The sequence below is a fragment of the Aphanomyces invadans genome (genome assembly GCF_000520115.1).
Source record: "Aphanomyces invadans strain NJM9701 unplaced genomic scaffold supercont1.2, whole genome shotgun sequence".
In the NCBI taxonomy this organism is placed as follows: Eukaryota; Oomycota; class Saprolegniomycetes; order Saprolegniales; family Verrucalvaceae; genus Aphanomyces; species Aphanomyces invadans.
The window spans coordinates 840,292-862,688 of NW_008580147.1; the positions used below are offsets into that span (position 1 = coordinate 840,292).

The following is a 22,397-nucleotide window of genomic DNA, read 5'->3' on the forward strand; positions in this document are numbered from 1 at the left end:
TATGCTCATTTTATCTCGTCAAGAGGAGTATTTCGCTCGCTCAATTCATGTCTGTGTACTCCATTTTAATCATGTTCCAATGTACTAGTACATTGCGTTCCAAGGTAACAAGGTACATGGTTTTGTCCAATTATTGCACATGTCACGAAAGTCTCGAAATATTTCAGGGAGTTGTTTTGAACGATGCAGAACTTGCTACAACACGCCCCCGTTAAGTCCACACTTCGTACTCAGGAGTAAATAAAAATATGAAGTGATATTTCTAAAGATATTTCGTACTTTATCCAACCAGACCCACTTTTTATGTAAAAATAGTAAAAAACCGACTCGAGTGCGATCGAACCTAGGGAGGGCGCAAACGGACGGGTGAGGGAGCACCGCATTTTCAGAGCCAACAGATTCGTGCCAGATCACCATGCCCAACGTCAAAGCTGAATTCGGAATCGCCCTTGCTCTTGGTACCGGTCTGGGCTTGGTGTGGAAGAGCTACGCCGATGGCGAGTTGAAATCCTTCGACGCCTTCTACCAAAACTTGAAGAAGAAGACCCAGCGCAGCACTGAATAGACTACGGTCCACGACATGGCGACGTGACCACAATCCACAGGTTTGTGTCGCGACTCGTGCCCTACCAACTTACCTTGAATGCTCCATTGCCGTACCCTGTCGTAACAGCGTTCTCTAATGGAAGATGTCATTTATTCTTCGTATCCAACGGTCCCTTTGTGTCAACCTTTCTCGTCGTTTACTTTGCCCGATGGAATGTGGTCATCGAGCAAGTTACGAGCTGTGCACCGGACGAAAGCGGTGCGGGGCTAGTGACGTTGATCTCGGGCTTTCGTGTCCTTCAAATCGGACACCCCATCACATGATCGTACAATCTTGGAAGAGGTCATGCACACCTCCACTGGTCTTTGTCCATTCCATTTTGTGGTTATGAAACGGCCATTCCAAGTGCAGTGGAACGTCCAAACTCATCGCGCCCACGCCGCAGGGAGAGTTGTGATGAGGATCTATATTCACCTCGAACCGACCAGCGAGTACGCCGAATGGACTTTTGTGTGCAAAGCACCGCTGACGCACGTCCACGAAGCAGTATCGGCATTCGCAGACGCGTATAATCGAAAGTTTACTGCTGTGACGCATCGTCTGTGCCCGACGTCACTCACAGTAACACTGACGAATTCCAAGAAACCCGTCGACCCGAACAAGAAGATCTCCACACTCCTCGATGAAGCCGTAGGACCGTCCTTGACAGAATCATAAACGGGTGTACGGTTGACGCCCATCGACGTAGGACTCGTGTGAGCTGACATTAGAGCCCCAAACACCGCAACCCGTCCCAACTTTAAGCCAACCAACCACGACACATGCCTCAGCGGATGGAACCGACTTGATTCTCGCGCATGCTGCAAAGCACAAGCAAAACCAGGCGTGGAGGTCGGCCAAAGCACGTAGGTTTCGTCGCTTCATAAAATGCATCGGTTGTCATGATGCAGGCAGTGTGGGAGGTGGTGCTGGCCGACATGGATCCGGTCAACGTCGTCGCGATGCAGGGGATGGTTGACCTGTACGTTCAAAGCTCGCAGTGGACGAAAGCAAAGGCGTGGACTGCCAAGATGCTACCCCTCGTGACCACCACGGCCAAAGCAGCAGTTCGTCTTCAGTCGGCCAAATGTGACGTGCGCCTCAAGCAGTATGGCCAAGCTGTGATCATTTTGCAAGAGCTCTTGTCCGACCCAAATTTATCGGTGTGAATGTGCCGTCAACCCGACGTGCTTGACGCGTCGTTCTGTAGCCAAGTGCTCATCACGACGCCACCATCCTGCTCGCGCACGCCTTGTACCATGGTGGACAGAGGAAAGAACAGGACGTGGCGATTTCGATTCTCGTTAGCATGCTCCAGGAATCAAATGAGTCCGACATGGATGCGATGGCATTGTACAGCGAGATTGCCCACGATCGAGGCAAGCCGTCGGAAGCTATTCAGATGATTTTGAAGGTGTTGGTCGATCGCCCCAAAGATAAACGTGCGCTCAAGCTCCTCCTTCACTCGCTTCACTACCATGTCCAGTTGACACCATTTCCATAGGAGTCCAAGCGGCCTGCGCTGCTTTCCTCGACGCGCCAAATGGCTTTGCCTACCTCCGAGCAGCGCTTGACCCGACTGGACCGTCGACTGCCCCGGCATATGCGTACTTGGCTTCGGTGGCAAAAGACCATGGCGCCATGAACGGTGGGAGCGCCATCGATCGGATTCTTCTCATGCGGGACAATCTAGCGTCCATACAGTGTTTTCAGCAAGCTGTGGCGCAGTGTCCTCGCGACGTCATGTTTGGTCTGAACTACGTGCATGCGCTGGAAGTGTGTGGTCGGTACGCCGACGCGTATTTGTTTATCAAGCGCTATGTCGACAGCAATTCCACCTTCGCGGTGGGCAATACCCTTACGTGCAGCGACGTCGCCGCTGTACTGGTGCCTTTTGCGACGCTAGACGACGCAAGGGGTCCGCTGAGTGCGGATGCTTCCATCCAGTGGAAAGGAACGCACGTCTGTGTCCGCGAGAACGACTTCAAGTTCCAGCGCCCGGTCGCCGACAAGGTCGACTTGACAAGCGAGCAGCTCGACTTGCTTGCAATGCTCTGCACACTTGTCAAGGCAAGGACCGTTGGGCGACTCGTACTGACGTGTGCAGCCTTAGATTCTATATCTGCAAGGATGCCTGCGACCTCTGCCAGCCTTGCTCGATGTGATGGAACCGGTGCGCTTCCACTATGGCCACCTCCTCCACACCACATCGATTCGCAACGAACATGCATACTACTCGTGTATAACTCAATTGGTGTCCATCGCGCCGCTCTGCCCCGACGTCCCACGCACGGCCAAGCCCATCTACGTGTGTGGGGATTCCCATGCCCTGGCAACGGCATGGCGCTCTGTCAAAGTGCACTCCACGGAGCGCCTCTTGATTCCAGCCTTGGTCACTGGCCTCAAACATTGTAAGCGTTGATCATGGCAGGGTTCCCACTTTGAGTCCCGCGCGTGTGTCGCCAGGGCATCTCCGACACGAGTCGACCTTCTACCCGAAAGTCCACTTTTTCAACGTGGTCAACACAATTCCTCGCGGCGCTACCGTCGTGTTCATCTTTGGCGAGATCGACTGCCGCGAAGGGCTGCTTGTGGCCGTCGAGAAATGTCGCTACGAGGTGCACGCTCGTTTGACCACACTTGATACAAACTTAAAGAATGTCTAGACCCTTGGCGACGGCATCGCACACACCGTCTCGATCTTCATGGACGTCCTCGAGCGCCTCGTAGCGACCCATGGCTTTCATGTACGCGACGGACTGCACCATGCGATGGATTCCAAATGGACCATGATGGCAGGCGCTGATCCATCCCGTCGTCCCCGTGCTCAACGAAACGCGTCACATTGTCCAGCAATACAACCGCGTGTTTCAAGCGAGGGTGGCCGCCAGTGGGTTTTGCAACTGGATGGACATCTTTGACAGTCTCTTGACCCCGACCTACCAAGTAAGTCGTTGGGGTGGTTGTCGTGGCGGCACATTTCATCCTGGATGGTTTAGCTGCAGGAGGCGTATGCGCTGGACGGAACCCACCTCCATCCGTCGTATTTGCATCTGTGGACCGACGCGCTCGAGCCGCACACGGACCGAACATGACCGCGGTGTTGTCCACACCTCACTCGACCTGATGCATTCGGCTAGAACCCCAGTAGACGAACCGAATGACGAATCCATAGTGCTTATCCACACACGTCCCGCGGTGCCACAGCGCGTCAGCCTTGGCCATACAAACCCAAAACGATGGACGAGGGATGGCAATGTCTTTATTGGAGCTACGACGCCCCGCTCGCGTAACGATGTCGCGAGGGCGATATGGTACACAGACGGTTCTCTGCGTTCGTCGTCCAGAAATAGACCACGAGGGTCCATCCTGCGCGAGGCTTAGCCGGGAAAACCAAGTGTAGGGACCCGATGATCAGTTTGCCGCCGATCACCGAGACGAGGGACGCAGACTCGGCCGCGCCGTTGCCAGCAGACAAGTCGCCCATGAGCCCACGAAAGACCTCGGCAGTCCAAAGTTTCACGAGAAATCCACGAAAAGGCACAACAAAGGTCCGGTCGATGTCGATTGCACCGAACGACATGGAAAGGGCTTTGACAAAGCTCGGCGTGTCGGAAGAGACGCTGCGGATCGAAAAGCTGATGAAGAAACTCGGCGTGTGCGACCATGACCTCGAGAAATACAACGACCGTACGTACCACGACGTCGGGGTCAAGTTGACGTGTGTTCTGTAGTGCAGCGGCACTCGGCTGTACTTGACAACACGGACGAGAAGCTGACGAAGGAGGAACTCATGTGTGGGTACTCGAAAAAGCAAATCCTGCGGGCGAAAGCCGTGCGAAGTCTCGGGACGTCGGAAGAGGAGATTCTAGACAATCATGCCCAAAGAGTGTCGGAGCTGGGGGCGCAGGTCGTCCCCCCCAAAGGGTCGCTGCGCAGTGTGTCGCCGCGACGAAGGTACGCAAGTCCCCCGGCTGCACTCTCAACATTGAAAACACACAACGTAGGAGCATCATGGTGATGCTGCCAACCAAGTGGACGACGCCACAGTAATCTAACGTTTTGTCAAGATTGAGTTCGAGCAGTTTTCGACCATCGGATGGGCGTTGAGCTCAGGCAATTCATCTCTTGTACCCTCATGATGCCATCGCAAACTACCACGTGCACAAAATTGATTCAGAGCCATTTCACCACGCTGGCTTTGATTGATGCCGTTACTTGGTCTGTGCTGCCACCCACGCTTCAATTTTAGCCTTGAGCGCCGAGTTTGGGACCAACTGATCTATGGACAACGGCGCTCGCGTGAACGGGTCCGACGGATCATTCATCAAGTGCTGCGTGATGGTGGATTTGTCCACGATGTAGCCGCTCGGTAGCGTCACGGGGTCCTTCATAACCTGCCACAACAGCGGGTCCATAAACTCTTCCGGGATGTCGCCCAACAATGCTTCATCTTGGGTAGTAGAAGAGTACAAAGCTTCGACCTTTTGCGCAAAAGCGTCGAACGTTGCCACACTCGCCGCGTCCACGAGTTGCGTGCGCTGCAAAATCCCCGTGCACTTGCGGTACACCGTTGGGTCATACAGACCATTCGATGCGACCGCGTGCTGAAAGCTGTCGTACTGGCTAAAGTGCAAAATCGTGCCGACAATCTCTCGCAGCATCACCTTGGGGCGAAATTTGTACATTTCCGGGTTGGTCACCTACAAATTTCCCTCTGAAACGTGGGTTTCCGGGTGATTCAACGCAGCACATGCACAGCACCTTAAGATCCAATCCGCGTGGCCCGGCAAGTTTAACCAGCACGCTGTTCAGCATGCCAACCAGTCGGTCTTCCAGCTCGGGTGTCAAGAATGGCGCTCGGATTTCCGACGTGAGATACGACATCATGTGAATTGTTTCGTTGGCCAGCTGCAAACTCGACGTGACCGTGCGCTCCTTCTCAGCCAACAGGCTCTGTTTTTGTTCTCGCAATGCTTCGTCCAAGCTCAGCCATTGGGGGCTCTGAGCTTCCTCCTGGAAAGAGACGCGTTGCTTTTTCGCATCTTGGTGTCGAACTCCATCAGCTTACCTGCAGCGATTTAATTTCTGGTAAGTTGGTGAGAGCGTCCGTCAAGAGCGAGTTAATGTGGTTCATGAGGCCATGGGCAAACTTTACGAACGCCGTTTGATTCTGGCTGATCATGACGAACGCGGCTTTGTGGTCTGGCAACTTCCACAAATACTTAAGCAAGCACGCAATGTTGTACCTAAGAATCCACGGTATGCACTTAGACACTGCTTCAACTAGGCTTGGCGGAGGAAATACCTGTGCTCAAGCTTTTCGTAAAATCCAGTTTGCTCCACATCACCGTAAAGCGCGAGGAGGCACGGAGCGAGATGCTGCTGCGCCAATTTGCTTTTAACGAGGGACGCGACTGCTGAGGGAATGGACGCTGTCGGTCGGTCCTCTGACTCATGCGACGGAAGGCACAGTTCATACAAACACTCACTCATCTTCGCCCGCAAATGGGGACTGCGGATCATTTGCGGTGACGACAAAAAGATGAGCGTCATCGTCAAAAAGTCGTCAAATGCAAACGATTTGAGTTCGTCTGGCGCAAACCGCGCGACAAACAGAACAATGCCGATAATATCTTCGACGATGTGTTCCGGAACGAACGGCAGAAGGAGCGCTGGACACATAAACGTCAATCATGCAAACGAAGCGAGCGGGGCCACACACCGTCGGGGGCCGTGGGCAAGGGAAGATCGAATCCCGTTGTCGCAAGCGGCTTGCCATCTGAAGCGAGACACATGCGGCACGTTACGTTGGCAGACAAAAGGGCAAAACGAATCAATTCGTGCAGCAGTTCTGGATGGAGGAGTTTGGCATCAATAATCATCTTGGACGCCGCGAGCATTTCGAATTGTGCGCGCATGCGAGGATCGGACTGGTCATTCATGTGATTCTGCATATACGAGAGCTGCCGCATGAGCCGCATGTACTTGCCGATCGTCGAGACAGTGCCCAAGTGGACAGCGCGTGCGGTAAGGAAGAAGCACTGCGTGATAAAGTTAAATGACGGAAACGTTGCTGAGGTCGTCTGCGACGACTGAGCTGCCAAGGCCACCAGTTTCGTCGCGTCTTCGGGAAAGAGGGGGTTCGGCCAAATGTTCCAAAACGTCGCATCGATCAACGAGTGCTTTGTTGATGGTGGAAAGAAGGGACCGCATAGACGGAGCAACACCACGTTCAGGTTGATGAGCATGCCCGCCGTGGATACTAGAGCCAGGTTTGGGTTTTCCTTGGCGGCTTCAACGTTGACAACGAGAGCTTGTTCCAGCCTACAGCAAAGAGTCGAATTATACCTTGATGGATCTCATCACGGCGATGACGACGCACCATTGCAGCGTCCGGTCTTTCGAAGTCGCGCCGCCTCTAAGCAACGAGCGAAAAATGTCGGTGACCAAGTTTTGCACCAACGAGATGTTCGATCGGAGGCGGTCCACAGACTCGTTCACATCCACGCGAGAGCTGGAAGACCATCAGGTGTAAGTGCCATAAATTGCAACGCGGGCCTGCCTTACCGTTTCGTGATGTTTGCAAACATATCCTTGATCGCCGGGTCTGGCGCGTCGCTGCTAAAGCGAAGCAAGATGCCCAGTGCCGTCGCATCTTGAAGCCGGCGGCCATTCAACGGAGGCGTCAGCAGGAATCCGGGCATGTTGGTAAAAACGGTGGCGAACCCTTTGATACGCACGAGGGACCCAATCGTTTGAATTCCGGGGGCCCAAGTCTCAACAGCTAATATCGACTGCGATCCCAGAAACACCTCAGACACGAGCTTTTGAAGAATGGGGCCACCGACTCGGCCAAGTGCGGCGACTCCCCCTTGCGCTTCAATTCCGAGGGCCAGAGCGTCCAAGAAGGACGGTGTGCTCGCATTGGGATTGCGCACTAACGCGTCAAACGCTTCGAGAGGAGTCAATCTGGACGGGAACATTTCGGGCTCGAGAAGGCACGTGACACTGTAGTTGACGCACTGCTCTTGGACAGACAATACCTACAACCAAAGCACGTGCACAGTGAGCAACGAGTGGCCTCTTGGCATGACTTAACCACAACGAGATCGGCGTCGTTCAGCCCAGACGTCTCCTTGCGCACGCGCTGGTAAACTGCAAACAAGTATTCAAGCGTCGAGCTGTACGCTGGATCTTCCACAAGCAAGCGCGAGTACAACACTTCGCTCAAATTGTCGGCGTTGATTGTGTCGTTGTCGATGGCAACGTACACGAGGTGAGGGCTTGCGTGGGATTCAGTCAAGGTTACGCCCAAGATTTGTTGGAGTGCGTTGTGCAACGGATCGCGCCGGGTAGCCGATTTTCGTTTTGAGAGGGGTGTCGACGATAAAGGCTCCACAGGAAGCGACTGTAGAGGTACTACTGACCGCTTGATGCCTTCATTTGGTGTACTCTGGATGCTTGATGCAGTTGCTGGTGGTTGAATGGGGGCTGGAATCGTGGCGGAAGTTGCAGCGGCTGCAGTCGCAGCAGCCGCTTCCAAGGCAGCCAATCTCTCCAATCTCTTTTGACGCACTTCTTCTGCGGAAGGTTGATTCACGGGGGCGCTGTCATCCTTGCCCTCGTCGTCGTTTGGCGCGCCATTGCCGCTTACCCACGCACTAATCCACGACGCCATTGCCACTTGTCGCCGATTTTCACTCCAATTCTTAAGATTTTTCGACCCCACCTTATCCGTACGTACTTTATCCGGATAATGAGCGATCCGCAAAAGTTGATGCTATCCGGATTAATAAACGGGATGCTATCCGGATTAATAAACGGGCCACCTCCGGATACTCCGACACGAGTGTGATATGACAAACCCATCGCGGTCAAAATATTTTTCTACACCACGTGTCGAGCCTCGATACCGTGCCCTGAGTGAAAGCGCTACGTCCGCGACGAACTCCCTTACTTCCTCGTCTGTGGTATGAAATGATGCAACGCGTGAAGACGTGGTAGACGCTCTATCACCTTTTGTGGTACGCCGCTCTTTCAATCGGTGGATTGAGAGGGGCAAAAAATAGACTGTGACCTTTTATTCGCCAATCACTCTTAATGTCGTGATTTGTATCAAACAGGACGGGAGCTCTACACAGTAACAGGAGAAAAAAGGCGCTTTTTTCAATGGACATCTCCAAGACCCGAGAGAGTGCTTCGACAAGCGATCTACAGTAAATTTTGTTGACTGCTGGGACTTCGAAGAGGAGGCGAGCCGCCACAGATTGATTGGTGGTGCACTGCGACGTCGGCACTTTGCGATTTCGTGGATGCATATTGAAGGATGCAGCTCCTGATACCAACCAAGCAAGTCAACAAGGCGACGGGGGCCGTGTGTCCGGCGCACGCCAAGACCAAACTCCTCGCGCGAACCAAGGCCCAAAAATCCACTGTCATGCTCGGAGGCCAGCGCACGGCGGAAAAGATCGTGTCGTCGTACGTTACGTTCAACGGCGACCTCACCCCGCGAGCAAAGCAGCAGCTGAGTGCTTCCGAACTTATCAAACGCGCCGAAAAACTCGATTATTACCTCCAGCTTGCCTATGGCTACGCCAAACAAATCGAGGAAATGGCGCCAATTGCAACCGTGTCGCTGCCACTCGTCCAACAGTCATGGGACAGTCGACGTCACCTGCCTCCGTTCCGCACCAGTCCCGAGTTCACAGACATGCGCTACACTGCCGTGCGGACCCGAGACCCGATCAAGTTTACCCACGACGGCTACACATTGCGCGTCAAGGAGTTGGGCAAGGACGTGAAGGTTTTCATCACGATCACCATGTACAACGAGCCCTCGTCCCAACTCGACAGCACTCTCCGAGGACTCGCCAATGGAATTGCGTACATGTGCGAACAGCACGGGTACGACTACTGGCAGCACGTTGTGATTTCGATCGTGGCCGACGGACGTAGCAAAATCAACCCGTCCATGCTCACGTACTTAGCCAAGCTCGGTCTATTCGACAAGGCGACACTTGTTCAAATCTCGATGGGCATTGCCGCCGAAGTTCACCTGTTCGAAGCGACGGTGCAATTGCCTACGGCCACGGACGGGATGTTTTACCCTCCGATTCAAGTCATTTTTGCGTTGAAAGAAAGCAACAACGGCAAGCTACACTCGCACCTGTGGTTCTTCAACGGTTTCTGCGAACAACTCCAACCGAAGTACACGGTCCTCGTCGATGTCGGCACGATTCCTGCGGAAACCTCCGTCTACCGCCTCATTCGAAGCATGGAACGGAACCCTCAAATTGGTGGTGTCGCTGGCGAAATCGCCGTTGACAGGCCGCAGTTTCTTAACCCTGTCATTGCGGCGCAGCACTTCGAGTACAAAATCGCCAACATCATGGACGCGTCGCTGCAATCCGTGTTTGGGTTTATCGGAGTTTTGCCCGGGGCGTTTTCGGCCTACCGCTACGAAGCAATTCGTGCTATCGACGGGGAAGGACCGCTGGTCGAGTATTTTAAGAGCCTCACGTCGTCCAAGAAAGAACTCGGGTTCGCCTTTTTATCGTCATACATGGGCTCACGTCCTGGCGTAGGTTGTTTGTGGGAAACATGTACTTGGCGGAAGACCGCATTCTGTGCTTTGAAATTCTCGCCCGAAAAGATTGCAAATGGACGATGCACTACGTCAAAGACGCGATTGCGTCGACGGACGTCCCCGAGGTACCCTATACGCCACTCAACGCTCACACGGCGTGAATAGTCCGCTTTTGTAGACACTTGTGGACTTGATCAAACAGCGGCGGCGCTGGCTCAACGGGTCATTTTTCGCCGGTCTGTTTGCAATTTGGAACTTTGGTCGCGTGTGGCGGGACACGTCCCACAGCATTCCTCGCAAGTGCATCTTTACGTTGCAATTCACGTACATGGCGCTCCTGAACGTCCTCAATTGGTTCCTACTCAGCAACCTCTTCCTTGCGTTCTACTACATCTTGTCACTGGCGTTGTTCTACCGTTCGCCAGTCCTGCTCCGCGTGACTTTGACCGTCTACTTTGTTTTGGTCGGGTCCCTCATCGTGTTTGCTCTCGGTACGATGGATGCGGTCGGTTGATGCACGTGCTAACGACGGTGGATGTAGGCAACAAACCTGGGAGACGCACGGCGGGGTTCTACCGAGCCAGTTCGTACATCATGGGCCTCATTATGCTCGGGGTTAGTGTTCGCGCGGATGCCATTTGACTGACAAGGACGTAGGCCACTGCGATATCGCTGTATGCCTTGACTGGACAAGTGCACTTCATGGATATTCGACCCGATCTGGTGTCGTGCTCCGTGGCTGACTGGGAGTTGCCCGCCGGGGCCGTGTCCTCGATCGGCCTCGTATTCCTCTCGGCCTTTTCGCACGGCGAGTTCAGTATTTTGGCCAGCACTCTTCAGTACTACTTCATGCTACCTACCTTTGTCGTACGTCCATCTCGTGCCTGCTCTCGTTCAAACACTGTTGGTGGGTAGAACATCTTGGGTATTTACGCCTACAGCAACCTGCACGACTTGAGTTGGGGCACGAAAGGCATCGACTCCAGCAGCAAAATCTCGGGTGCGTGCCACCGCCATCATACGACAAGTCTCGTAACAATTGAACGTGCCTAGGTGGATTCACTGGCGGAACCAGTATCAAACATATAGTGGCGTTGCAATTGAACACCGCCAACCTCGACGTGACTATGGAAGCCGACAAGCACAAAGTAACCTAATCGTGTCAAACCTTGTTTTGCTCACTGCATCATAGCAATCTGTTGCTGCCGAGCACGAAGACGTGGACAGCAGCTTTCGCGTGTTCCGATCGGTGCTCCTCCTTACATGGCTCCTTTCAAACGGCGCGTGGCTGTACGTGGCGACGTCGTCCATCTCATGCTCGTGTTACCTCAAGTACCTCTCGTTCACTGTCGCGACCGTCAACATCATCCGTTTCTTCGGTGCTCTTGTGTTCCTGCTCTTCCGCATCACGCGAGGGGCAACCCGATGCGTCGAAAAACTGTACTATTTGTCCGCTGGGGAGTGTTTGCCCCGGTTTCGACCCCACAATGTCTAAGTTATAAAAACACAAAAATAAAAGTTGAGTGGGAGGAGTTGGAATCTCCATTGCATGAGTCCTGCAAAGCACTGTCACCAAGGGTCCGTGTATTGAATCAACTCGTAAGGGTTCAGCATTTTCCTCACTAGAGGAGGGCCAGACACCACAAGTAACCAGATAGGGCTAAATATATTCGGCAGGCAAGTCGTTGAAGTAAGGATGGCGCGTGGCGTCTTTAGCTGTGATTCGCTCCGATGGAGAATATTGCAGCATTTTCTACAAGGCACGACTCGTAACTTTTTGCGAAACATTGAGAGCAGAGTGTACCTTTAGCAAGTCCAAACCGTCCGAGTCCAGTTTGGGCTTGAATATGTCTTCGAGGTTTTGTGGACGCCACTTGGGAAACGTGGAGGCGTAGTCGCGAAGACCAGAGATTCCAGGCCAAACGCTTTCGTCAGGCGTCCCCAGAAGCCGGAAGATGCGGTAGAGCTGGTCGATCTCAGAATCACCTGGAAAAATGGGCTTCTTCTTGACCATCTCGGCAAAAATAACCCCGCATGACCAAATGTCGACGGGTGGTGAGTACACCTCTTGGCCCAACAAGATTTCTGGAGCTCGGTACCACAGCGTCACAACTTCGTGCGTGTACTTTCTCGTAGGCATCGAGAACGCCCGAGCAAGGCCAAAATCTGCGATCTTCAGTGTCCCTGACTCGCTCACCAGTAGATTTTGAGGTTTCAAGTCTCTACATTTGGTCTTTAGCTCAAAATTATTCAAGTGAAATCCGATTGAATATTTGTACCTGTGCATAACACCGCGGGAATGACAGAACGCCAAGCCTTTCAGCAGTTGATACATGTATGCCTATAATGGATGACGCTCAGACAAAATCATCTACAAGGGGATGAAGTTCGAAAAATGTACCTTGATGACCATGGGATCGACAGTCCCGAGAGTTTTATCCATGTGGCGCTTCAAGTCGCGGTCAACAAACTCAAAGACCAAGTAGAGTTTCCCGCTGTCCTGGAGGCAGTTGAGTAGTCTAGGAGCACACCTGTGAATCTGTCGTGCCGCAACCACAAGGTTTGTACCGAACAATGTTGGGATGCTCAAGTTCACGCAGGATGGAAATTTCTCGGAGGGCAGTCGACGGGATTCCCTCGTCTTCGACTTCGAGTCGGATGCGCTTCAGCGCGACAATTTGGCCGGTCTTGAGATCCTTCGCCTTGTAAACAACCCCATACGTACCCTCTCCGATCGTTCCGTTCTTCTCAATCTTCTGGTAGCGCTCCATGGCGTGCTCGGACGCTGGCGGTGGTGCAAATTGAATTCAACTCTGCCGTGCCATTTCAAAGTCTTCAAAAATGTTTTCAACTTCGCGCCAAATCAAGTCGAAATATTTGATCAGGATTGGTTAAAATCGAAAAAATCTGGCCAATTGATCAATGCATTGCATCCGGTTAATGTAAGCTTATGCGGATAAATCTTCGGAATTGCCAAGAGTCGATTGCTTTGCTATCCTGAGGCTACGATGGCAGACGGGGGCTCCCATGACATGGATGTGCTAGAACACACGCAAAAGCACAAGCTCCAGGAGGACTTTGACACGGCGGAAGAGGAAATTGAAGAAGGACGCGCTTTGCCTGAGCGCTCGATTGCTGCCTTCCAGAAGATCTTGGCCTACCGTACGAATGATCGTATTCGTGCCGTGAAGCTTGACGTGTTCATGTGCAGATGGGGCCGATGAAAGCTTGGAAGTTGTGCACAAGGTGAAGGAACTATCGATTTATAAGCTTGGACAGCTCTACATCCGCCACGGGTGCGCCAATTCGCGCAAATGAAGGTTGACTCAAGGCTCCGACACTTAGGCGAGAAAAAGAGTTGGCGGCTCTTCTCCAAAACGTCCGTCCATTCTTTGCGACGATCCCCAAGGCGAAAACGGGAAAAATCGGTGGGAGTCCTCGCCTATATTCGACGTGAATTTCATGCATGCTTGTGTAGTTCGAACGGTCATTGACATGGTGTCCAAGGTGAAAGTTCTGGATGCTACCATGGCATTGCAGTTCCAAGCCGACTTGTGTTACGATTCGATTGCGTGGTGCAACCTTGAAAAGCACACCTTCCTTCGCCAACGCATTCAGGCCCGCCTGGCTTCCATGTACCGTCTTTCGATATGTCCATACTGTTCGACCTGCAACTCACTCACATGGTTTCGGTAGTTTGTTTGAGCAACAAAAGTTCCAAGCCGCCCTCGACCTGATCACGGAACTTCTTCGTGAAATTAAAAAGCTCGATGACAAGCCCCTTCTCGTTGATATTCACCTCGTCGAGTCGAAGTTGTACCATGCGTTGCGAAACGTCCCAAAAGCGAAGGCGTCACTAACGGCGGCGCGGTCCATCGCCAACACGATTTACATCATCCCGCGCACCCAAGCCACGATTGACCACATGTCTGGCATCTTGCACGCAGAAGAGCGCGACTACAAGACAGCATACTCGTACTTTTTCGAAGCGTTTGAAGCGTTGGTGCCACTTGACCAAGGAGAAGCATTGGCGTGCCTTAAGTACATGCTGCTCTGCAAGGTCGCGAACGGGCAGTCGTCGGATGTCCCTGCGATTGTGAGCACAAAGAATGCCATCAAGTTTTCGGGCATCGACATTGAAGCGCTCAAGGCTGTTGCAAAGGCGCACGATCAACGGTCGCTTGACCTTTTTCAGCAAGCCACGACCACGTACGCGGCGCGTAAGTTTTGCCACCTTGTCGAAGTCGATTCTAACGCGTGTGGGTGTAGAATTGGTGGCCGACCCTCTCATCAAGCACCACTTGGGGCTTTTGTACGAAACGTTGCTTGAGTCCAACTTGATCAAGATCATCCAGCCGTACTCGTGTGTTGAAATCGATCACGTAGCTAAATTGATCAAGCTTCCGCTGGCTCAAATCGAAACCAAGTGCGTGAATACCAATCGAATGTGTTTGGATGGGTATCTGACGTGTGAACTAGATTGTCGCAAATGATTCTCGACCACAAGTTTCATGGCATCTTGGACCAAGGGCGGGGACAATTGATTGTGTACGAGAACCCTAGCGAAGACGTACGTTTTGCTACGGGACAACCCCAAGAATGGACTGAATTATTTGTCATTATAGAAAACGTACAAGGCAGGGCTGGGCGTCATCGAGAACGTCGGCCACATCGTGGACACGTTGTTCCGTCGTGCGGAAAAGTTGTCGGCGTAAGACCATCAGATGAAACTTGTTCAACCCAGTTCTTCTATTCCAATTTCTCGTTGCCCTACAACGCTGGCAACGACACAGACGGCGTCATGCTGAGTTCACAGTGAATTCCTTCGTCTTCCGCTTCAAATTCTTCGGTGGAATGTTCATCGTCGGCATGCAATTCCCTGGCATCACCCAATTCAGTTGTCTACGAGCAACCTTTACGAAGATGGATACCTGTACGCGTCCGAGACAGCATTCAACCCGGTGCTGCGATGAGGAATGCGGAATCCGCCACGAAAGACAAATGGGGAATTCGCATGCGGCGACTGGATCATGCGTCGGCCAGTTGGCCCCGAGCCCCCCCCGGTCGTAGTGTCTGGTCGAGTCCCCACGTCCGACATGCGCTTCATCGCGCGAGTACTAGGGCTTTCAAACCCATTCGTGGAGGGACGACCACTGCTTTGAAGTCGGACACTCTCCATGCAACTCAAGCTCCCTACACTTGGCTCGTGAGCTCGTGCCAAACATGTTGTATAGCCACCCTCCAACGACATGATACTGCCACGTCCTGCCGCACTGTCGTCCGAGCACACCCCGCCGCCACCCATGAGCGTTCGGCGAGCCAAAGCGCCGTCCGTGAGATTATGAATCTACCCCAGTCGGTCGACATCAAGTTGTGAGCACTGCGACATGCATCCGCGTACGGTTTCAACAAAGACTTCACGCCGCTCGATCGTGCTGCGGTCGAACTGCTCGCCGCAGTTTTTGTTGTTTGAGATCTTGGCTTCGATGCGAAGGTGGAGATTCTCTAGGATCTCCGCTTGTGCCCGGATCATCTTGGTCTCTAGCGAGCTTTGAGTCTTCGTCTATCAGGATGCCACTCCTGGGTGAGATGCAAGAGGGCGTGTTGTTCATGTACATCTTTGTTCGAGTAGGTCCTCATGATGTCGTACTCGGCCTTGGCGCAGATCAGATCTGCGAAGAACTGGCAGTTCTTGACGACCCACACTTGCTGCCGTTCCGAAAATTGCTTTCGTGACGATCCGTTGTTGTCGCTGCGGCCTGGAGGCCCAGTCTAATGCCCACGGTGAGTCAACTCCGACACGTAGCGGGAAGCCGCACCTGGCCTTCCTGCCGCGGGGAAATCTCAAATTTCCAGCACTCGTTCACGAAGGCGTCGCAGAGTTTGTCGAGCTCTTTGTTGACAGTGGCGATCGGCATGTTACGCGTGCTCGACTTGGCCACGATTTCGGCGAATTTCGCTTGTTTTTCTGCAAATGCAGCATACAGCGCTTCGGTGCGTTGGCCTTCCTTGGCCACGGCTTCGCTCAGTTTTGCCGTCGTCACGGTAATTTCACATCGGAAGTCGTCTATGGTGGGCATATCAGGGGTTTTATACGATCAAGGCAATTGTACGCTGGAGGGCATCGAGTTGCTTTTCAATCACGGTTTGCTTGGTCCCCAAGTCATCGAACGTCAAGTTCATCGAATCCAGGATCGTGTGCATGCTCTTGCTCTCCGTGTTGATCGAAGCAAACGCACTGTGCCGCCATCGTCAGCAGAAGTCTGAGCAACTTCAGTGTCCAGTTCGTTCTACGCACCTTTTTGTTTCAAGCTGCATCGTGTCCGTGGCGGCACGCAATGCCAAATTGGCCTCTTCGCAGAAGAATATCTTTTCCTTGAGGTTCTGTAGCGCCGCCTCCGTGTTGACCCGCATTGCGTCCGTCTCCAGTTCGTGCGTTTCGTGTTTGGTGCGCATCGCAGCAAAATTGCGTTCGGTGTCGGTCTTGACGTCTGTGATTATTTTACCAAGCTGTGCTTGGACGTCGCCATGCTCGACCAATTTGGTCCCGAGGCGCGTCGTTTCCCGCCGCAGCGCGTCCGTCGCTTCCTTGCGCGCCTTCTCCATGCCTTCGTAAATATTGGTGAAGTTGGTGTTGTTGATGGTTTCGTGGTCGATGATTTGTTGCTCGGCCGCTGCAATGCGTTTCTTGTTATCGTCCGCGAGCGTGCCGACCACAGTTAGCCTGTCTGTGCACGACTTCATGTCGTCGGCCATGGTAGCCAACGAGCACGACTCGAGCACATCATCGATGCGCTTGATTTCTACGCACGCGTTCGCCTTCCCGTTCCTTTATGCAGGATTTCAATGCGATTACCGTTGTACAATGACTCGGCGCGCTGGTGGATCACGAGCTTGAGGTTTTCGTCAGATTTGACCTTGCTCGTGTTGACATTCTCCAGCGCTTGCGACATATCGGAGCAAAAGACTTCGGTTTTCGCTTGTTTTTCGGCCAGGGCTTGCACTACAGAGGCAGCAAGCAGCATACGTATGCGGTCAGGTGCCGCTACGACGATCAAATGGGCACGTTACATTTGTCTTTCATCACGCCACTCTGCGTCCCAAGTGTTTGAATCTGCTGATGCTCGGTTTGAATGTTTCGTTTGAGTTCTTCCGTACTGCGGGCAAATCGATCCTACCCCCCCTCCCACGAGATAAGCGAGTGACTAGAAGATTCCCCTTGGCAGCTCACCTGGTTCCGTTGGCATTCGTCGAGCCGTTCATTAAGCACTTGAATTTTACTCTGGTTTGTCTGCACTGCTTCCGCCTGGGCACTGTTGATGTCTTCCTGCGAGCTCCTCACCTATCGCACCCGTCCGTCAGGCGCGAGAGCGCTGGGCATGGCATTACCATGTACAAGTCCTCTTGGATGCGACCGAAGAGGGCGCTGAATTCGTCGTTGAGCCGGCTCAATTCTTGTTTTTGCACAACAATCATTTTCTGCTCGAACCCGATCATTTCGTTGTGTGTGACGCAAGCCCTCAAGTCGTGGTTGAGCTTGTCCATGAGGATCTTGACACTCGCTTCGTGCTTGGAGTTGCGTGCTTGAATCAACGCATCTCGGCGTTTCATTTCCGCTTGCAGCCGCATCACGCTGTCTTTTGCAGCTTGAGAGTTCTCCCGCATGACGGCAAACTCTTCCTTCTGTCGCTCGATGCTGTGCACAACGGGCTCGAGAAGCTGCTCCATGGCGGCTGACGAGATCGCTTGGCCGCCGTCCGCCGGTCCTTGCAATGCCACCGTTAACTTCATCGCCTCTTCTGCAACATTCAATGGCTGGCGGCTTGTGCTGGGCTGGCTCACGTCACCACTGCTAACGATCGACGGCACGGCGCCGACGCTGGGTGTTTCCCCTCCATGGCCAGTTGAGCTGATCCCGTTGATCGTGACCCCCCGTCGAATCTCTGCTGACAGAGCAGAACCTCGCCGAGAAGATTGCTCGCCACGTTCGGGCTCGTCATCGCCCGCGCGGGAATTCCCGCCTCGGCGTTTCGACAACGTCTTGGCCGCCACGACATCGCGACGCAAGATCACAATGTCCTTTTGCAGCGCGTCAATGTTCTGCTTCATATACTTGAGCTGGTCCTTCAGACTCTGGCACTCGACCATCGCTTCCGAGTTGTTGGCGATGTTTTGCATGGCGTCAGTAAGCCACTGGGGAATCTCGCCCGACCCCATCTCGTTCTTCTCAAGGACTTCGATCTTCGTCCGCAGCGTCAAAATGATGTCCAGCAAACTCTCGTCGTTGAAGAGGAGGTCCGGTGGGTACTTCCACTGCATCGACACGGGATTCCCGCCGCCCGCCGACATGATGTCGCGCTTGATGTAACCGATGTCAAGGGCACACGAAACGGTCCCCCGACTCGCAACAAACGTAACGCATCATGACATGACAGAGTTTGTGGCGAAAGAGTGCGGCATGGTGAAGAGAATGCAATCGACCTGCTGTCATGGGCGGTGTTTTTTGGGTTAGCTAAAGGTTTTTGTGGTGTCGATGGAGGGATGGCTGGTTCACTGAAACTCTAAGGCGCCACGTGACGTCACCACCGATTAAAACATGTTCATGCCGCGCTCGCTGTGGCCACGAGGCAGTTTGATCTTGGCACTGTTCTTCTCGACCGCATCAAGCGTGAAAGCGTAGTGGTCCCCGATGCTTTCGAGCGTTCTCTGCAGGTTAAAGTACCACTTGACGTCCACGGCGACGACATACACGAGGAGATCGGGGATCACGCTAGGGGCTGACGTGATTTCATCTTCAGATTCAGCCTGCGATTTCTTGTCGACAGCGCCATCGTTGCCACCTTCTTCTTTCGACTGAGATGAAGACTTTTTGTGCTCTTTCGACACCTTGACAGCAAACTTCTCGTACGCCGTGGCGCGCTGCCAGTAGTAGTCGGTCATGGCATCCCACGACTTTTGCAGAGCAGTGCGGCTCGCACTGATCTGGAGTTGGACAGATTTCTGCACTTCCACGCCAAAGTTGTTGCCGTCGGCAACACGAGGCGTCAGCAGTTGAATCCACCGTTCGAGCCGCTGTAACTCGTGGATGGCAATGTGAATTTCGTCCAGCACCAACGTAACCAACCGGCCCAAATGTGGATTCGACGACGCGTTCGCCGACACCAGTGGCGTGAACATCTCGGTCAACTGCGACGGCGTAGTCACGGGGAATTCTGATGCAAGAAGGGTGGACACGCGAACCATGCGCTGCGGGATAGTTGCGAGCACAGTCGTGGCTACAGCGGAAGTTTCTTCGAGGACCTTATCCATGGCGATGGGCGAAGCGTGCGAGTGGAGATGGGGCCACCAAACTTTTGGGAGGTTGGATCGCTTGGCACATCAGGAGGTCGTTCAATATATTCCACTCAAATTCTTCCACTTGTTCATACACATCTCAAGTGGTGGAAACTGGAATAGACTGGAATAGTTTAATTTGGTTGGTGAGGGGTTTTGTATGAAAAACTGAAATTGACAATGCAAATGTGCATAAATGAAGCATTCTTTCCGATTACTAGTATGAATGCTGTTCAGATAAATGAAGGTGCAATTACTGAACCTCCTTATAAATGAAGAGCGTGAGTGAGTGTGGTTTCGAGGGATAATGTTTGTCGGAGAACATGACTTCGAAGGTGCTGGGAGTGGTCGGGGTGAGGGAGAGCAAGAAGGATGCTAGCTCGAGTGATCCGCCGAGTCGTTCCTCGCGCGGTTCGTCCTGCGGTCGCGACAAACGTTGAATTTGACAACACTACCCCCCGTTTCCTTCAACTTCCACTCCTCCCTGCCAAGATCCCACTACTCCCTCGAGTTCTCCAGCGGCTGAGTTTCCTCGATCCATTCTTACGACTCAACGTCCTCCGCAGTCAATTGAAGTATGCGTTGAGCGTACTGGATGTACCCTTGCCGAATGAGACATCGAATCGCTCCTCTCCGATTGCATTCGACCTCCAGGCGTTGCTCGCAGAGCGTCCCCAATTGCCTGGAAATGAGCTTCAGCAAGAATACGAGTTTGACAGGCGTCCGGCCGTCGAAGAGGTTGCGATAGCGCGGTATGTCGCGCTGGGACAGCACTTGTATCAGTCCATGATGTGGACCACTCATCCTTTGGCGTGGCATGCAGTTGGTCAGCGTTGCGCGTAGGTAGTCATGGCATTTAACGACAACTGAGTAAGGCATCATCAGCCACTTAACCCAGCATTTCCTTTTTCCATTTCGCCACGAGCGCTTGGGATGCCGCGGCAACCTCTTCGGCTGGGTGCTTTCTGAGCTTGTTGACGCTTTTGCCGAGGCCGGTCTCTTTGAGTGCCTCCATCGTGAGCGTCATCTTGTTGAGGTATTGGAGCATCGAAATCGCGAGCTTCGCGTCGAGCGTCTTCACATCTGTCGTGCTTTCTAGCTTCTGTTGGATGCGCTGGAGGTTATCGTCGAGTGGTATCTACGCCATGTTCGCTTCACTAGCCCATCGTACGGCCGAAACGCACCAGTTTCACGTCCATCGTTGCGGCCTTGTCCAAGAGTTTCCGCAAGGATTGCTTCATTTGGCTTCGCTTGTAATCCGACTCGAACGTAGCAGTGTTTTCCGCGCGCTACAGCATCCATTTGAGGATGAATTTGCCGAGAAACGATATGTGCCTGCATGCACCTACCCGTTGTTGTTCGGTGGACGCATTGCGCTGCAGGATCGCAAGCACCTGGGCGTCTGGAATCGCTGGGGCATACCCGTGGAATCGAGGCTCGTTGAGCGCAAATAGCGCCACCGTCGCTTTGTGAACGACTTCATCGACAGATTCTGCCTCAAGTTGGACGAATGAGTGCTGATAGCAGAGCGCAAATGCCACCCCGCGATCGACGCTCGACCCAAAGCATTTCAATGCCTACGCATCGTCTCGTCAGCTGACGGATGGCTCAGCATAGAAGGAACGTTGGTACGCACCCTTGTGAACTCGCCGATGAGATGGCAGTCGCCACGGCCAATCTGAACGTCCAGATGGGCTTGGAGAAAGTAAAATTCGTTCGGCATGAGATCCTACCGCCGCACCATCACACAGCATTCGAGACACAAACAACCAAGAGCCGTATACAAACCACAGCAATGTCGAACGCCCCCCAGTTCGTTAAAGTCAAAATGACCCGACAGACAAGGTAGCACTGGTCCATGTACTCGACTTCGTCCATCGCGGACGGTCCTTGGTACGGGTAGAAGGACGACAGCCAGCGCAGGACCTGCATCGCAAAACATAAGCATCGATATTGGAGCAGCGCGGGCTGTACCGAAGCATACGTGCACCCGAGCGACACGTCCAGGGCGTGGGCATACGACAGCAGCGTCAGCGCGTTGGACATCTTTAGGAACGCCGTTTGGTCGGGATCGGTGGATGGGCACGCGAGCGCAGGATTCCACCCAAAGTAGTCCTATCCAGACATGGCTGAATCGCGACCGACGGCGGGGGCCTTCGCAAACCTCTGCGGAATACAACGACGTGGTGTCTAGGAAAGCTCGCAACTCGCCACTGCGAGAATGCTGCACGCCAATGCGCTCCAACGTGTACACGGACGCGATGCAATCCAATACTTGTAGGGGAGATGGCTGCGAGTGCTGTGTCCACTCTGGGACCATGTCGTGACCAACAAACACGCTTCCCAATTGGCGGGCGTACACGTTGAGCAGTTGATACAGTTCTCGGTCGTTCACGACAGTGGACAAGTCGGACAAGGACTGGATCACGTCCACACTGCATTCGGGATGGTCCACGGCAAACTGAAACAACCGGTGACATCCCATCAGCATGGCCTCGCGCCGCTCGACTTGCTTCCACCACGTTGATTTTGTTTTGGCGACTGTGATCTCTGGACGGACAGGGACTTCGGGTTGTGCGGGTGCTGGTCCGCGCTGCAAAATGATATGCATCAGGCGCTTCAGGACGTCCTTGTGATTTGTCAAGCTCAGCGACAGTGCCCTTTCGACATGCTGCCGAACCAGCTTGAGGCTTTTGGCCTCGTCTGGTTTAGCCTTCTTCATGAACGTCTCTATGCTTACTCGAATTCTCTCCTCCATTTCCTTCGTTATCGTCTTTGGGGCAATCACCACGGACGACCCAGACGCCCCCATGCGCGTCCACATACCATTCGCCATGCTGTGTCCCAAATGCAGAAACGAGAAACCTGTCAAACGTTATACATGCGCTA

The 22,397-nt window shown here is 53.3% G+C and overlaps 10 protein-coding genes across 15 annotated transcripts in view; 5 read left to right on the plus strand and 5 right to left on the minus strand.

Annotated features, from left to right (window-relative positions):
* The window catches only part of H310_01135, a 4,974-nt gene extending 1,098 nt beyond the window's left edge, over positions 1-3,876 (plus strand). Inside the window, exons 3-11 of one of the 2 annotated variants that reach the window (XM_008864169.1) lie at positions 1,502-1,749; positions 1,797-2,028; positions 2,091-2,234; positions 2,280-2,656; positions 2,700-2,997; positions 3,053-3,204; positions 3,253-3,333; positions 3,386-3,532; positions 3,586-3,876. In XM_008864169.1, the coding sequence (XP_008862391.1) occupies positions 1,502-1,749; positions 1,797-2,028; positions 2,091-2,234; positions 2,280-2,656; positions 2,700-2,997; positions 3,053-3,204; positions 3,253-3,333; positions 3,386-3,532; positions 3,586-3,681 (1,775 nt within the window). In that variant the 3' untranslated portion in view covers positions 3,682-3,876. Of the gene's footprint in view, positions 1-1,501; positions 1,750-1,796; positions 2,029-2,090; positions 2,235-2,279; positions 2,657-2,699; positions 3,025-3,052; positions 3,205-3,252; positions 3,334-3,385; positions 3,533-3,585 lie in introns of those variants that run through there. The other variant, XM_008864170.1, reaches the window with a different exon arrangement.
* A 51-nt stretch (positions 3,877-3,927) lies between these two features.
* On the plus strand, positions 3,928-4,894 carry H310_01136 (hypothetical protein). Its single transcript, XM_008864171.1, has 3 exons — positions 3,928-4,276; positions 4,321-4,543; positions 4,594-4,894. Exons 1-3 carry the CDS (start codon positions 3,997-3,999, stop codon positions 4,637-4,639), a joined length of 549 nt encoding a protein of 182 aa, XP_008862393.1. The 5' UTR covers positions 3,928-3,996; the 3' UTR covers positions 4,640-4,894.
* Positions 4,556-8,290, minus strand: H310_01137. 2 transcript variants are annotated; one of them, XM_008864172.1, is made up of 9 exons: positions 7,689-8,290; positions 7,157-7,632; positions 6,972-7,103; positions 6,312-6,913; positions 5,895-6,261; positions 5,658-5,835; positions 5,351-5,602; positions 4,805-5,289; positions 4,556-4,740 (listed from the first exon to the last, which is right to left on the minus strand). In XM_008864172.1, the coding sequence occupies exons 1-9, from the start codon at positions 8,265-8,267 to the stop codon at positions 4,641-4,643; spliced, it is 3,171 nt and encodes a 1,056-aa protein (XP_008862394.1). In that variant the 5' UTR covers positions 8,268-8,290; the 3' UTR covers positions 4,556-4,640. The 2 variants fall into 2 exon arrangements, with proteins under 2 accessions (XP_008862394.1, XP_008862395.1); XM_008864173.1 differs by having other exon boundaries at positions 4,556-5,289.
* Positions 8,291-8,821: 531 nt separating this feature from the next.
* H310_01138 lies at positions 8,822-11,736 on the plus strand. 2 transcript variants are annotated; one of them, XM_008864174.1, is made up of 8 exons: positions 8,822-10,129; positions 10,174-10,300; positions 10,354-10,666; positions 10,717-10,790; positions 10,833-11,042; positions 11,091-11,175; positions 11,229-11,323; positions 11,368-11,736. In XM_008864174.1, exons 1-8 carry the CDS (start codon positions 8,916-8,918, stop codon positions 11,668-11,670), a joined length of 2,421 nt encoding a protein of 806 aa, XP_008862396.1. In that variant the 5' UTR covers positions 8,822-8,915; the 3' UTR covers positions 11,671-11,736. The 2 variants fall into 2 exon arrangements, with proteins under 2 accessions (XP_008862396.1, XP_008862397.1); XM_008864175.1 differs by having other exon boundaries at positions 10,833-11,175.
* Positions 11,304-12,982, minus strand: H310_01139 (CMGC/CDK/CDC2 protein kinase). Its single transcript, XM_008864176.1, has 5 exons — positions 12,744-12,982; positions 12,577-12,694; positions 12,455-12,516; positions 11,980-12,397; positions 11,304-11,928 (listed from the first exon to the last, which is right to left on the minus strand). Exons 1-5 carry the CDS (start codon positions 12,944-12,946, stop codon positions 11,836-11,838), a joined length of 894 nt encoding a protein of 297 aa, XP_008862398.1. The 5' UTR covers positions 12,947-12,982; the 3' UTR covers positions 11,304-11,835.
* Positions 12,983-13,159: 177 nt separating this feature from the next.
* On the plus strand, positions 13,160-14,933 carry H310_01140 (hypothetical protein). Its single transcript, XM_008864177.1, has 8 exons — positions 13,160-13,337; positions 13,387-13,471; positions 13,521-13,603; positions 13,654-13,810; positions 13,872-14,395; positions 14,445-14,601; positions 14,655-14,745; positions 14,801-14,933. The coding sequence occupies exons 1-8, from the start codon at positions 13,184-13,186 to the stop codon at positions 14,888-14,890; spliced, it is 1,341 nt and encodes a 446-aa protein (XP_008862399.1). The 5' UTR covers positions 13,160-13,183; the 3' UTR covers positions 14,891-14,933.
* Positions 14,753-18,609, minus strand: H310_01141 (hypothetical protein). Of its 3 annotated transcripts, XM_008864179.1 has the most exons (12): positions 17,565-18,609; positions 17,407-17,517; positions 17,247-17,349; positions 17,032-17,178; positions 16,474-16,978; positions 16,289-16,413; positions 15,995-16,242; positions 15,792-15,947; positions 15,577-15,738; positions 15,414-15,522; positions 15,107-15,368; positions 14,753-15,054 (listed from the first exon to the last, which is right to left on the minus strand). In XM_008864179.1, the coding sequence occupies exons 1-12, from the start codon at positions 18,522-18,524 to the stop codon at positions 14,946-14,948; spliced, it is 2,997 nt and encodes a 998-aa protein (XP_008862401.1). In that variant the 5' UTR covers positions 18,525-18,609; the 3' UTR covers positions 14,753-14,945. The 3 variants fall into 3 exon arrangements, with proteins under 3 accessions (XP_008862401.1, XP_008862400.1, XP_008862402.1); XM_008864178.1 differs by having other exon boundaries at positions 14,759-15,054; positions 15,107-15,522; positions 17,565-18,555; XM_008864180.1 differs by lacking the exons at positions 14,753-15,054; positions 15,107-15,368; positions 15,414-15,522; positions 15,577-15,738; positions 15,792-15,947 and having other exon boundaries at positions 15,957-16,242; positions 17,565-18,555.
* H310_01142 (hypothetical protein) lies at positions 18,608-19,531 on the minus strand. The gene has a single exon (XM_008864181.1). It carries the CDS (start codon positions 19,482-19,484, stop codon positions 18,765-18,767), a length of 720 nt encoding a protein of 239 aa, XP_008862403.1. The 5' UTR covers positions 19,485-19,531; the 3' UTR covers positions 18,608-18,764.
* Positions 19,532-19,803: 272 nt separating this feature from the next.
* Positions 19,804-20,402, plus strand: H310_01143 (hypothetical protein). The gene has a single exon (XM_008864182.1). It carries the CDS (start codon positions 19,881-19,883, stop codon positions 20,349-20,351), a length of 471 nt encoding a protein of 156 aa, XP_008862404.1. The 5' UTR covers positions 19,804-19,880; the 3' UTR covers positions 20,352-20,402.
* On the minus strand, positions 19,837-22,354 carry H310_01144 (hypothetical protein). The gene is made up of 7 exons (XM_008864183.1): positions 21,673-22,354; positions 21,483-21,623; positions 21,297-21,434; positions 21,145-21,237; positions 20,858-21,085; positions 20,693-20,797; positions 19,837-20,646 (listed from the first exon to the last, which is right to left on the minus strand). Exons 1-7 carry the CDS (start codon positions 22,342-22,344, stop codon positions 20,398-20,400), a joined length of 1,626 nt encoding a protein of 541 aa, XP_008862405.1. The 5' UTR covers positions 22,345-22,354; the 3' UTR covers positions 19,837-20,397.
* Positions 22,355-22,397: the final 43 nt, after the last annotated feature.

Coding starts and splice junctions, on each gene's coding strand:
- H310_01143 (XM_008864182.1), top strand. CDS start 19,881: ATGCTAGCTCGAGTGATCCGCCGAGTCGTTCCTCGCGCGGTTCGTCCT.
- H310_01136 (XM_008864171.1), top strand. CDS start 3,997: ATGATCAGTTTGCCGCCGATCACCGAGACGAGGGACGCAGACTCGGCC. Junction 4,277..4,320: donor CCTCGAGAAATACAACGACC/GTACGTACCACG, acceptor TGTGTTCTGTAG/TGCAGCGGCACTCGGCTGTA. Junction 4,544..4,593: donor AGTGTGTCGCCGCGACGAAG/GTACGCAAGTCC, acceptor CACACAACGTAG/GAGCATCATGGTGATGCTGC.
- H310_01141 (XM_008864178.1), bottom strand. CDS start 18,524: ATGTCGGCGGGCGGCGGGAATCCCGTGTCGATGCAGTGGAAGTACCCA. Junction 17,179..17,246: donor TGGCGTGATGAAAGACAAAT/GTAACGTGCCCA, acceptor CTGCCTCTGTAG/TGCAAGCCCTGGCCGAAAAA. Junction 15,948..15,994: donor CCCCGCGGCAGGAAGGCCAG/GTGCGGCTTCCC, acceptor CGTGGGCATTAG/ACTGGGCCTCCAGGCCGCAG.
- H310_01137 (XM_008864172.1), bottom strand. CDS start 8,267: ATGGCGTCGTGGATTAGTGCGTGGGTAAGCGGCAATGGCGCGCCAAAC. Junction 7,633..7,688: donor ACGACGCCGATCTCGTTGTG/GTTAAGTCATGC, acceptor CTTTGGTTGTAG/GTATTGTCTGTCCAAGAGCA. Junction 4,741..4,804: donor TGGGTGGCAGCACAGACCAA/GTAACGGCATCA, acceptor TGCACGTGGTAG/TTTGCGATGGCATCATGAGG.
- H310_01144 (XM_008864183.1), bottom strand. CDS start 22,344: ATGGCGAATGGTATGTGGACGCGCATGGGGGCGTCTGGGTCGTCCGTG. Junction 21,624..21,672: donor CGTCGTTGTATTCCGCAGAG/GTTTGCGAAGGC, acceptor ATGTCTGGATAG/GACTACTTTGGGTGGAATCC. Junction 21,435..21,482: donor TCGGGTGCACGTATGCTTCG/GTACAGCCCGCG, acceptor TTTGCGATGCAG/GTCCTGCGCTGGCTGTCGTC.
- H310_01142 (XM_008864181.1), bottom strand. CDS start 19,484: ATGGATAAGGTCCTCGAAGAAACTTCCGCTGTAGCCACGACTGTGCTC.
- H310_01138 (XM_008864174.1), top strand. CDS start 8,916: ATGCAGCTCCTGATACCAACCAAGCAAGTCAACAAGGCGACGGGGGCC. Junction 10,301..10,353: donor CGTCGACGGACGTCCCCGAG/GTACCCTATACG, acceptor CCGCTTTTGTAG/ACACTTGTGGACTTGATCAA. Junction 11,043..11,090: donor TCATGCTACCTACCTTTGTC/GTACGTCCATCT, acceptor GTTGGTGGGTAG/AACATCTTGGGTATTTACGC.
- H310_01140 (XM_008864177.1), top strand. CDS start 13,184: ATGGCAGACGGGGGCTCCCATGACATGGATGTGCTAGAACACACGCAA. Junction 13,604..13,653: donor GGCGAAAACGGGAAAAATCG/GTGGGAGTCCTC, acceptor ATGCTTGTGTAG/TTCGAACGGTCATTGACATG. Junction 14,602..14,654: donor CTGGCTCAAATCGAAACCAA/GTGCGTGAATAC, acceptor CGTGTGAACTAG/ATTGTCGCAAATGATTCTCG.
- H310_01139 (XM_008864176.1), bottom strand. CDS start 12,946: ATGGAGCGCTACCAGAAGATTGAGAAGAACGGAACGATCGGAGAGGGT. Junction 12,695..12,743: donor GAGCATCCCAACATTGTTCG/GTACAAACCTTG, acceptor GTGTGCTCCTAG/ACTACTCAACTGCCTCCAGG. Junction 12,517..12,576: donor TCGATCCCATGGTCATCAAG/GTACATTTTTCG, acceptor CATCCATTATAG/GCATACATGTATCAACTGCT.